General features: G+C 38.9%; 1 protein-coding gene across 3 annotated transcripts in view; it reads left to right on the forward strand.

Moving 5' to 3' along the window:
• Window positions 1-12,951, forward strand: part of STK38 (serine/threonine kinase 38) — a 42,199-nt gene that overhangs the window by 1,950 nt on the left and 27,298 nt on the right. For 2 of the 3 annotated variants that reach the window (XM_067753162.1, XM_067753160.1), the window contains exon 2: window positions 2,746-2,881. In XM_067753162.1, coding sequence (XP_067609263.1) covers window positions 2,751-2,881 — 131 coding nt within the window. In that variant the 5' untranslated portion in view covers window positions 2,746-2,750. The remainder of the gene's footprint in view (window positions 1-2,745; window positions 2,882-12,951) is intronic. The other variant, XM_067753161.1, reaches the window with a different exon arrangement.

Genomic DNA, 12,951 nt, shown 5'->3' on the forward strand with positions numbered 1-12,951 from the left:
GGGCACGAACCCGTGTCCCCTGCATCGGCAGGCGGACTCTCAACCACTGCACTACCAGGGAAACCTGAAATTGTAACTTTTGATGAAAGGTTATTAGAATTAGGCTAACCCTTTTATGAGCGGATGAAGAGGAGGGGGAGGAGGTTTGAAGAATCATCAAAGGGAAGGACAGTGCAACCTTTGCCATTACATCAGAGACTGTATGAAGGTTGGAAACCATTCAGCTAGAACATTGTTGGCCTGCTATATGAGTTTCTTTGAGTGCACTTAATCTGTTGATCTTTTACAAAGGTTAGGAAGTCATGGTAGTGACTTAAATGGGTCAAAATGTTTGTGCCCCAGATTTTATATACCCGTCAATGTACATGTAATTTTGTTCTTTACCTTTGTTGACACCTGAAAATCATTAACTTGCTCAACTTACGTTTACTAATTGCCTATTATATGGAAGGCGCTGTTTGTCTTAAACACTCTCTAGTTGTATTTTTATGTGGAAATAATTTCATTTGTTAAAATGTAAATATATATATATAGAGAGAGAGAGAGAAAGAAAGAAACAGAGACATTCTCCAGAAATTTTCTGACGAAGGAGGAGTACTAAGGGCTCTCTCACTTCAGACTTGTTTTTAAATCTGCTTTTAAAATTTCTTCACCAAACTTAAAGTACATGTGGTTTTCATTGTGGGTGGAGGGGGTACAGGCTGACAAATAAGGAACCACACCCGAGCTTCATAAACCAAACAGAGGTTTTAAAAAAAATTCCACTGATAGCCTAAAAACATTTGAGTTTGCTTTGGTGTTAGCAGAAACTTTCCCATAAAAAGTAACATTTTATAGTAAGGTAAGGATGAGTTCAATATCTTGAATTTGTGATTACTGATCATATTGGCTCATCATGAATCAAAATGTTTGACTTTGAAGTAGAGCCTTGATTTTGAATCTTTTCTCTGATGACAGTATTCTTTGTGATTTTCCCTGAGTATCTTTTTATAAAATTGCTTAGTGTTAAGTCTATTTTCTTAGTAATAATAAGTGTTTGCACATTCCTTAAAAGCCTAAGTTTAATCTACAAAACAATTTAAAAGTCCTTGAAAATGGCCCTTGGCCCCTCCTGATTTTTACTCAGCTTCATATTGGGATGAAAAGATAGACTTAGAGGCAGGTCCTGTAGGAGGAAGGCATGATAAGGATAAAATATTGAGCATTATTGCCAATGCTGGAGCAAGTCAAGGTTGGTGAACAGTTTGGCGAGGTGTGACAATGTAGGTTGGCAAAAAATATTTAGGGCAAATGAGATTTAAATTTAGGTGGGGAAAAAAGTTCTGTAAGCTATTTAAACCTTGTTGGTATCAGTTTTCAAATATGTAAAACTAGGAGGTTAGGGTCTCTTGTTTTTGAGATATCTTCCATCACTGAAATTATGATTCAGGTTTTTTCTTTTGTAATATTGTTTCCATCATAGGTCTTTGTTTTAACTTGTCAATTCAACTAGACGGTAAACGTCTATCAAATAACCATAAGCCATGTCACAGTACATATATACCTATAGATGAAGATTTTAGTCATAGATTTTTTTAAACTATAGAAATTGTAAATTTAAAAGTTCTTGGTAACTTAATGGTAATAGTACACACTCATTGAAGAAAATGTAGAAAATGTGGAAAACGAGAATAAAATGATCTATTGTATTCTCACTGCCTAGAGTTAGGCCACTAATAACATTTTGATATATATTTCTAATAATTATGTTCATATACAGTAAACACATAAAATGGTATACATTCTGTTTTTTAACCTATTCTTTTTCACTTAGACTGGAAATATTTTCCCTGACATTAAACGTTTGAGCATTTTTTTTTTTTTTTTTTGCTGTACGTGGGCCTCTCACTGTTGTGGCCTCTCCTGTTGCAGAGCGCAGGCTCAGCGGCCATGGCTCACGGGCCGAGCTGCTCCGCGGCATGTGGGATCCTCCTGGACCGGGGCATAAACCCCTGTCCCCTGCGTCAGCAGGCGGACTCTCAACCACTGCGCCACCAGGGAATCCCTGAGCATATTTTAATTGTCTGCATATTAATTTCATCGTAGGACTTTCCCATAATTTAATCAGTTCTGTTGTTGGTTATTCAAGTTACTTCTAGTTTTTCTTTGTCATTACAATGCTGCATTGAATCCCCTTGTGTATGAATCCTTATGGGTCTTTGATTTCTTCAAGGTAGATTCCTGGATGGCAAAGAATTGTACTGTCTATGTTATATATTCTTAATATATGTATCTGGTATGGTAACCTTGTTCTCTTCTTTTTAAAAAATGCAACACTATGCTTTAAAGATATATTCATGTTGCTTTTAGATACAGGTAGATTGGCTTCTGACTGTCGTATGGTATTTCTTTGTATGCATCCACAACATTTTATTTATGATTTGCTTACTGAATTGCCTCCAACTTCTCATAACACAGGTGATGGCATAGTGAACATCCTCTGTAATGCACATCCTTGTGCATGTTCCCTTAAGAGCCTGTGTGACAGTTTCTGTAGGCCTTATACCTAGGGATGATATTTCTGGGTCAAAAAACATTAATGTATACTTATTTTCACCAAGTATTATGTTTGTCTGTTTTTTGTTATATGTTGTTTGTCCTCCAGAAAACTTGGGTCAATTTACATTCCTACCAATAGGGTAAGAGAGTGCATAATTGGTGGATTCTAACTCCAAAACTAATACCTCTTTTTTTTTTTGTTTCTAGCAGCCATGGCAATGACAGGCTCAACACCTTGCTCGGCCATGAGTAATCACACAAAGGAAAGGGTGACAATGACCAAAGTGACACTGGAGAATTTTTATAGCAACCTTATCGCTCAACATGAAGAACGAGAAATGAGGTAAAGAATTTTGAGAAAATTGTGTCATGGTTTTGGCATCCATATCTAGTATCATAAATCACATTCATAATATGGTTGAAAGGAGACAAGAATAGCAGCAGCCGTGTTACAGCCTATTCGAGTACAGTGGAATGACAGTGTCACTGATTTCCAAAGCCCTTGCTATTAACCCACTTATTTCTGATACTAGTCAATAACATAAAATTTCATGGTAGTATAAAAAAATTAATTGGGCCAAAACCTTAGAGTTCATTGTGAAGGCAGTGTGATGTAATGGAAAGAGCAAACCTTATGGAGCCAGATCTGGGTTTAGAATCCTGCCGTTACCATTTAGTAGCTGTATGAGGTCGGAACAAGTGCTTAGTCTTCCTGCATATCAGCTGTCCCATCTGGAAAATGGGGATACTACTACTTGCCTTGCAGGATTGCTGTGGGGATTAGATAAAACATATATGAGTACCCACCAAAGTGCTTCACACAGTAATCACATAGTTAATGGGGTTGTAGCATTACCGAGTCCAATCTCATACTGCTCGCTGCACAACAGGCCAATAAATTGAGAGATGAGTTGTTGAGGGCAAGAAATAGCGGCTTTATTCAGAAAGCCAGCAAACCGAGAAGGTGGTTTGCCCCTAAAGAACCATCTTGCCTGAGGCTCCTTTTGTATTAAAAAAGGGAAGGGAGTAAAGTCAAACATTTCCTGGTTCCAATCATTCTCCGGAGGCGTTGTGTTCATTTCTTCCTCCCTGCAGTCATTCATTCACAGGTGGGCCTGGTCAGGATGTTTCCTGTGAACTAAACAAAGGTATTTTAGCTTAATGCTCATTACCTGGGTTCCCAGAGATGGGCATTTATGTATAATTTAAGCTTATAGGCAACATCCCTTTAGTGATTAACTTGTAATAGAATACAAAAAGTTCTTCCCTATTACAGTAGCAACTATTGTTACTGATCTAGTGTGCACTATCCATGTAGTAACTCATAATTAAAATTTTTTTCCCAATATTTTATTATGAAAATATTCAAAAGTACAGAAAAATTGAAAGAATTATACAGTGAATACCTAGACATCATATAGATTCTACTATTATCTGTTGTTTTATCACATACCGATCTATCCATTCCTTTATCCATTCATTAATTCATCTTAACTTTTTGCTTGTACTTCAAAGTATGCTGCAGATGTCTATATGTTTTACTTTTGAATATTTCTGCTTGTATAACAAATGGAGTTTTCTATATATATTTTAAGAGAGTGGAAAATCTGTATAGAATGAAATGCACCACCTTAAGGGTACGTTTCGGAGTTTTGACAAATACATACACCTGTATAACTTAAACCCCTATCGAGACATAGAATATTACCATCATCCCAGAAAGTTCATCCCTGGAGATTCTCCTTCAACCCCACGCCACCGTTGTGATTTTGTTTCTACCATAGATTAATATTGTCTATTCCATACAAATGGGACATGTATAATGGATTCTTTTGAATAAGGCATCTTGCACTCAGCCTAATGTTTTCAAGGTTCATCCATGTTGCTTTTGTGTGCATAGTTTGTTCCTTTATATTGCTGAGTACCATTCTCTTTTATGACTACCATAGTTTGTTTATATATTCTTTTGTTGATAAAAATCTGGGCATTTTAAAGTTTTGGGCTGTTTTGAATAAGTTTCTCTGAACATTTGTGTACAGATCTTTTTGTGAACGTTTGTTTTCATTTCTTAGGTTAATATTTAGGAGTGGAATGGCTGGTTTGTAAACATACATAGGTATATGTTTAGTTTTATAAGAAACTGCTAGACCTTTTTCTAAAATATTACCAACAGTGTATGAGAGTTCTAGTTGCTTTATATATATTTTTTAACATTTGTGTTGTCAGTCTTTTAACTTTAGCTATTCTTGTGGATGCTTAGTGGCATTTCATTGTTGTTTTATTTTATTTTTAAACGCTTGCTCTTTTTTTTTTTAAATAAATTTATTTACTTTTGGCTGTGTTGGGTCTTCATTGCTGGGCACTGGCTTTCTCCAGTTGCGGCGAGCGGGGGCTACCCTTTGTTGCAGTGCATGGGCCTCTTAGTGCGGTGGCTTCTCTTGTTGAGGCGTGCGGACTCCAGAGCGCAGGCTCAGCAGCTGTGTTGCAGGGGCTTAGTTGCTCCGCGGCATGTGGGACCTGAGTCCCCTGCATTGGCAGGCGGATTCTTAACCACTGCGCCACCAGGGGAGTCCCTCATTGTTTTAATTTGCATTTCTCTGACAATTAATGATATTGAACATTTTTCTTTATGTGCTTTTTTTGGCCATTTGTGTATTTTCCTTTGTGAAGTGTTCAAATTTTTTGACCATTGAGTTTTAGGAGTTCCTTTTATATCTTAGATACTGGTTCTTTGTCGTAGCTGTGTTTTGCAAAGGTTTCCCAGTCTGTGCTTTCCTGTTCATCTAATTTGGCATTTTTTTCTTTTGTAGTTATTGCATTCTGTGACCTCTAAGAAACCTTTGCCTACCCCTAAGTTATGAAGATATTCTCTTATGTTTTCTTCTGGAAGTTTTATAGATTTAGTTTTTACATTTATATGATCCATCTTGAGTTAATAAGTGTATGGTATGAGGTGGGGTTTGAGATTTATTTATTTATTTTCCTTATGGATATCCAGTTATTTAAGCACTATTTGTTGCAAAGATTTTCTTTTCCCCATTAGGTTGCTTTGGCACTTTTGAAAATCAAGTACTGTGTAATTGTGTACCTGTGTCTGGGCTCTTTATTCTGTTTCATTGATTTATTTGTCTGTCCCTATGCCAGTATCAGATTTTTTTATTACGGTAGCTTTGTGGTAAGTTTTGAAGTCAGAAACTGTAAGTCCTCAACTTTGTTGTTCCTGTTTTTTTTCGAGATTGCTTTGGATATTCTAGGTTCTTTGAATTTCCATATAAATTTTAGAATCAGCTTGTCAGTTTCTACAGAAAAGCCTGATGGAATTATGGTTATAATTGTATTGAATCTGTAGATCAGTTTGAGGGAGAGTTGACATCTTAATATTGAATCTTCTGAGGCTTATCTCTCCATTTTGTTAGGTCTTTAATTTTTCTCAGCAGTATTTTGTAGTTTTAGGGTGGAGGTCTTTCATGTCTTTTGTTTGTCTATTCCTAGTATTTTTGGAGTTTTTTGATGCTATTGTAAGTGGATATTTAAAATTTCATGTTCCACTTGTTTGCTGCTAGCATATAGAACTATAACTGAATTTTGTGTTTTGACCTTATACCCTGTGACTTGCTAATTTACTTATTCTCGTAGCTTTTTTGTAGATTCCTTAGGATTTTCTATGTGAACAATCATGTCATAGCCAAATAGGGAGTTTTGTGTCTTCCTTTCCAATCTGTACAACTTTTCTTTCTTTTTCTTGCCTTTTTACATTGGCTAGGATTTCAGGTACAATGTTGAATGTAAGTGGTGGGAGTAGACATCTTTTGTTCCTGATTTAAGTGGGAAAGCACTGTTTCACTGTTGTGATGTTAATGTAGCTTTTTCAAAGATGCTCTTCATAGGTTGGGGAGGTTTCCTTCTGTTCCTATGAGACTGAGAGTTTTTATCATGAGTGGATGTTGAATTTTGTCAAATGCTTTTTCTGCATCTTTGAAATGATCATACTGTTTTTTCTCCTTTATTCTCTCACTGTGGTGAATTACATGGACTGATTTTTGTGGGTTTTTTTTTTTTTTTTTTTGCGGTACGTGGGCCTCTCACTGCCGCGGCCTCTCCCGTTGCGGCGCACAGGCTCCGGACGCGCAGGCTCAGCGGCCATGGCCCACCGGCCCAGCCGCTCCGCGGCATGCGGGATCCTCCCGGACCGGGGCACGAACCAGTGTCCCCTGCATCAGCAGACGGACTCCCAACCACTGCGCCAGCAGGGAAGCCCTGGACTGATTTTTGAATGTTAAACTAACCTTCCGTTCCCGGGGTAAACTCTCTTGGTCATAATGCATTATTCTCTTTCTGTGTTGCTGGATTCAGTGTGCTAACGTTTGGATAAGGATTTATTTGCCACAGCTTTCTGCAGGAGGGTGTAGATCATAATTTAAATGGGATATATGACTTGACCTTAAATATGCAGCTCTGTATGCGGAATAGCAAGATACTTTATACCTGGTGGTGGCTAGCTGTTGTTCACTGGGACAAACAAGAGCCTGTACAGTGCTCTTTGTTAGGATCATGGGGAATTCAAAAATAAATTTGCACACTCTATCTCTAGGCATGTGAAACCTGTTGGAGATGGTTATTTTCAAATACAGACACTCTCTTGAAATCAGAGCTTCTGGAATTATAGTTACAAAGCAAATGCTTATGAGTTCTCATTAAGTTACTTGTCTTATTTGATAGTAGTCAGTTGGTTTTTTTTTTTTTTTTTGCGGTACGCGGGCCTCTCACTGCTGTGGCCTCTCCCGCCGCGGAGCACAGGCTCCGGACGCGCAGGCCCAGCGGCCATGGCTCACGGGCCCAGCGGCTCCGCGGCATGTGGGATCCTCCCGGACCAGGGCACGAACCCGTGTCCCCTGCATCGGCAGGCGGATTCCCAACCACTGCGCCACCAGGGAAGCCCGGGTGTTTTTTTTAAATTAATTAATTTATTTATTTTTGGCTGCGTTGGGTCTTCGTTGCTGCGTGCGGGCTTTCTCTAGTCGTGGCGAGCAGGGGCTACTCTTATTTGTGGTGCGCGGGCTTCTTATTGCAGTGGGTTCTCTTGTTGCAGAGCACAGGCTCTAGGCGCGCGGGCTTCAGTAGTTGTGGCTCGCAGGCTCAGTAGTTGTGGCACACGGGCTCTAGAGCGTAGGCTCAGTAGTTGTGGCTCATGGGCTTCGTTGCTCTGCGGCGTGTGGGATCTTCCTGTACCAGGGCTTGAACCCGCGTCCCCTGCATTGGCAGGCGGATTCTAACCACTGTGCCACCAGGGAAGCCCAGTCAGTTGGTTTTTAATCCTACTGGCTCTGCCCTGTGGTGCATCATTGATATGTATCACATTCTCCAGGAACAAGATGATACATGGTTTTATTTACTTTGTTAATAAGTGTTATATTTTGATTTACACTAAGATTGCACCCCAAAAATTGGTTGAAATCAGTGCTTTTTTTGTTTTGGATTCTCAAGATGGAAAGACCTTTCAAAAGCTTTCATGGTTTTTCTTTTCTTGAAGACCAAATTAATCAAAGCACAGTAAAAAGAGAATGTTAGACATTTAAGAGGATTAGAATGTTTTTGTAATTTTTGTTATCAAATCACCATTATTTTTCATTTAAAAAAACAGTAGATACTTTGAACTTTTCAGAATTAGTATTTCCTTGTTAATCTTTTTAGCGCCCTCTTTTTTTAAAATTTTTATTTATTTATTTATTTTTGCGGTAGGCGGGCCTCTCACTGTTGTGGCCTCCTCTCCCGTTGCGGAGCACAGGCTCCGGACGCGCAGGACGCGCAGGCTCAGCGGCCATAGGCTCACGGGCCTAGCCGCTCCGCAGCATGTGGAATCTTCCCGGACCGGGGCACGAACCCGTGTACCCTGCATCAGCAGGCGGACTCTCAACAACTGCGCCACCAGGGAAGCCCTAGCGCCCTCTTTTTTTGTTGCTGTTCTGTTTTTTATTTATTTTATTTATTTATTTTTTTTGCGGTACGCGGGCCTCTCACTGTTGTGGCCTCTCCCGTTGTGGAGCACAGGCTCCGGATGCGCAGGCTCAGCGGCCATGGCTCACGGGCCCAGCTGCTCCGCGGCATGTGGATGATCCTCCCGGACCGGGACACGAACCCGTGTCCCCTGCATCGGCAGGCGGACTCTCAACCACTGCGCCACCAGGGAGGCCCCTGTTTTTTATTTTTAAAAATTTTTATTGGAGTATAGTTGATTTACAATGCTATGTTAGTTTCAGGTGTACAGCAGAGTGAATTAGTTATACATATATATATATATATCCATTCTTTTTCTGATTCTTTTCCCATATAAGTTATTATAGAATATTGAGTAGAGTTCCCTATGCTATACAGTAGGTGCTTGTTAGTTATCTATTTTATGTATAATAGTGTGTATGTGTTAATCCCAATCTCCTGATTTTTCACTTCCCCCCACGTATCCCCTTTGGTAACCATAAGTTTGATTTCAAGATCTGTGAGTCCATTTCTATTTTTGTAAATAAGTTCATTTGTATCATTTTTTAAATTAGATACCACATGTAGGTGATAACCATATGATGTTTGTCTTTCTCTGACTGACTTTACTTAGCATGATAATCTCTAGGTCCATCCTTGTTGCTGCAAATGGCATAATTTTTTTTTATGGCTGAGTAATATTCCATTGTATATTTATATACCACATCTTCTTTATCCATTCCTCTATCGATGGACATTTAGGTTGCTTCCATGTCTTGGCTATTGTAAATAGTGCTGCAGTGAACATTGGGGTGCATGTATCTTTTCGAATTATGGTTTTCTCTGGATATATGCCTAGGAGTGGGATTGCTGGATCATATGGTAGTTCTATATTTAGTTTTTTAAGGAACCTCCATACCGTTCTCCATAATGCTTGTACCAATTTACATTCCCACCAGCGGTGTAGGAGCGTTCTCTTTTCTCCACAACATCTCCAGCATTTATTGTTTGTAGATTTTTTGATGATGGCCATTCTGACCGTTGTGAGGTGGTATCTCATTGTATTTTTTGCATTTCTCTAGTGCCCTCTTTTTTGGACATGAGTTGATACTTGTTCTTGAGTTTGTTGATACAATTTGATAAGACTATTTTATTTCAGGTTTTATCACCCCTAGAAAATTAAAAAAGAAAAACAGTATATAAACAACTCATATAATTCAACATCAAAAAATCAAACAACACAATTAAAAAATGGGCAGAAGGGCTTCCTTGGTGGCGCAGTGGTTGAGAGTCCGCCTGCCGATGCAGGGGACACGGGTTCGTGCCCCGGTCTGGGAAGATCCCACATGCCGCGGAGCGGCTGGGCCCGTGAGCCATGGCCACTGAGCCTGCGCGTCCGGAGCCTGTGCTCCGCAATGGGAGAGGACACAACAGTGAGAGGCCCACATACCGCAAAAAAAAAAAAAAAAAAAAAAGAAAATGGGCAGAAGAACTGAACAGACACCTGAAAGAGGAAATGCAGATGGCCAACAGGCACATGAAAAGATGCTCAGCATAGCTAATCATCAGAGAAATGGAAATCAAAACCACAGTGAGGTTCTCTATATATGTGTTGGCATACGGTATTTGTTTTTTACTTTCTGAAATACCTTATGCTAACACATATATATGGAATCTAAGAGAAAAAAAAAGAAAAAAAAAAGGTCATGAAGAACCTAGGGGTAAGATGGGAATAAAGACACAGACCTACTAGAGAATGGACTTGAGGATATGGGGAGGGGGAAGGGTAAGCTGTGACAAAGTGAGAGAGTGGCATGGACATATATACACTACCAACGTAAAATAGATAGCTCGTGGGAAGCAGCCACGTAGCACAGGGAGATCAGCTCGGTGCTTTGTGACCACCTAGAGGGGTGGGATAGGGAGGGTGGGAGGGAGGGAGATGCAAGACAGAAGAGATGTGGAAACATATGTATATGTATAACTGATTCACTGTTATAAAGCAGAAACTAACAAACCGTTGTAAAGCAATTATACTCCAATAAAGATGTTAAAAAAAAACACACAATGAGATATCACCTCACACCTGTCAGAATGGCTATCATCAAAAAGAATACAAGTAAAAAAAAAAAAAAAAAGAATACAAGTAACAAATGTTGGTGAAGATGTGGAGCAAAGGGAACCCTCATACGCTGTCTGTGGGAATGTAAATTGATGCAGCCACTGTGGAAAACAGTATGCAGGTTTCTCAAAAAGCTAAAAATAGAGCTACCATATGACCCAGCAGTTCTACTCCTGGGTATATATCTGGAAAAAAACCCAAAGTCACTAATTAGAGAAGATAAATGCACCCCAGTGTTCATGGCAGCATTATTTACAATTGTCAAGATAGGGAAGCAACCTAATTGTCCATCAACAGATGAATGGATGAAGAAGATGCTGTTTATGTACATATATACATACACATAGAATGGAATACTACTCAGGCATAAACAGGTATGAAATTTTGCCATTTGCAGCAACATGAATGGACTTGGAAGGCATTATGCTAAATGAAATAAGTCAGAGAAAGAAAAATACTGTATGATATCATTTATATGTGGAATCTAAAAACTACCACAAACCAGTGAATATAACAAAAAAAGAGGACTTCCCTGGCGTAGTGGTTAAGAATCCACCTGCCAATGCAGGGGACCCAGGTTCGATCCCTGGTCCGAGAAGATCTCACATGCCACAGAGAAACTAAGCCTGTGCACCACAACTACTGAGCCCACGTGCCACAACTACTGAAGCCCATGTGCCTAGAGCCCATGCTCCACAGCAAGGAGAAGCCACCGCAATGAGAAGCCCGCGCACCACAACAAAGAGTAGCCCCCACTCGCCACAACTAGAGAAAGCCCGCGCGCTGCAATGAAGACCCAATGCAGCCCAAAATAAATAAAATTACAAAAAAAAAAAAAACAGACTCACAGATATAGAGAACAAACCAGTGGTTACCAGTAAGGGGGGGCAGTTTGGGGAGGGGAGTGGGAGGTATGAACTATTGGGTGTAAGATAGGCTACAAGGATATATCGTACAACATGGGGAATACAGCCAATATTTTGTAATAACTGTTAATGGATTTTAAGCTTTCAAAATTGTATCAAAAATTAAAAATTAACAAAAAAAGAAAGAAAAACAGTGATTGTCAGGTGCTTCCACAGTAGTAAGTAAACTAAAATTAGAACTGTCAGAAATGGAGTTTCAAGTGTTTTGATGTTATGGGGGAAAAGTCACAGAACCTTGATAAATAAGCAGAGTTTTAATGATATGAGACAATTGATGGTAAAGAAACATTTTATTATGGGTATATGGCTAATATATGATGAGCAGTTTGAAATAATAGGTATTAGGCTAGTAAATTTGAGGGCTAATAAAAGAGATCATGTTGTAATACAAAATTTTATTTTGTTTGTATATGCCTTGTCTTGTTGCCTTTAAAATCTCTAGTATTTCTCCCACTTATATGCAACTTTTGTGCTGTTCCATTTATAGTAGAACACTGGGTTATATTTGAACAAAGGATTTACTGCAGGGGAAATGAGACCAAAGCCTAAAGACAGAAGAAAAAAATCATTTGCAAATTGTTTTCTGTATAAAGGTAGAATATGAGAACATTGGGCTGTTTCATAGAAACACTACAGTAAGTTCTACATATTGGATTCAACACAGTTAAATTCCTTGAGTCTAGTGCCCATTGTACAGTGTGGCAGAATGCTTAGTAAAGCTACTTATAGATGGTAAACTGAATCCCTTCAGTAGTGCAAGTTCATATTCTTTTTTTAATCTGTGTTTGCCTTCAATAGTGGCCTCTGTGGTAAGCTTCTCCAGGAACAGCAATTCTCCTGTTCTCTTATGTGATCCTAGGTACACATAAGAGAAATAGGTGTTGATAATTGCCTAGTTGTTCATAGAAAATTAATGGTTTGGATAATTTGAGCAGTTTGAAATCAAAACTGAGGCAGCTGGCATTTCTTTTTACAATATTCTGTGTTGTTTCTGTTCTTTATGAATACTATTTTGGTGGATTAATTAAAGCCATAAAAGCCTAATTCAATAGGCAATAATTGTATGCTCTCCCTCTAAATCAAATAAGAACTATCCTGCATTTTACCCTCTGAGAACCAGCATTTTCTGCTGCTTCTCTTCCATATTCTTACCCAGGTTTTCCTAACTGTTTGCTTTTAGTCTGATCTGATACTGAGTTGCAATGTGTGATTATTACTAGTGAGCAAGTGTCAGTTTTATTTGGGCCCCAGAAATGGTTAAGTCTAGACTTATCTAATGATATTCACTGACTAGATATCAGTCAAACAAAAGTAATTTGTTGAGATTTTTAAAATTTTGTGTAATCATTTTTAGGGTATTTCTTGAGAATTCAGTTTTGATCATGGAGATGC

The sequence above is a fragment of the Pseudorca crassidens genome, chromosome 10 (genome assembly GCF_039906515.1).
Source record: "Pseudorca crassidens isolate mPseCra1 chromosome 10, mPseCra1.hap1, whole genome shotgun sequence".
Lineage (NCBI taxonomy): Eukaryota > Metazoa > Chordata > Mammalia > Artiodactyla > Delphinidae > Pseudorca > Pseudorca crassidens.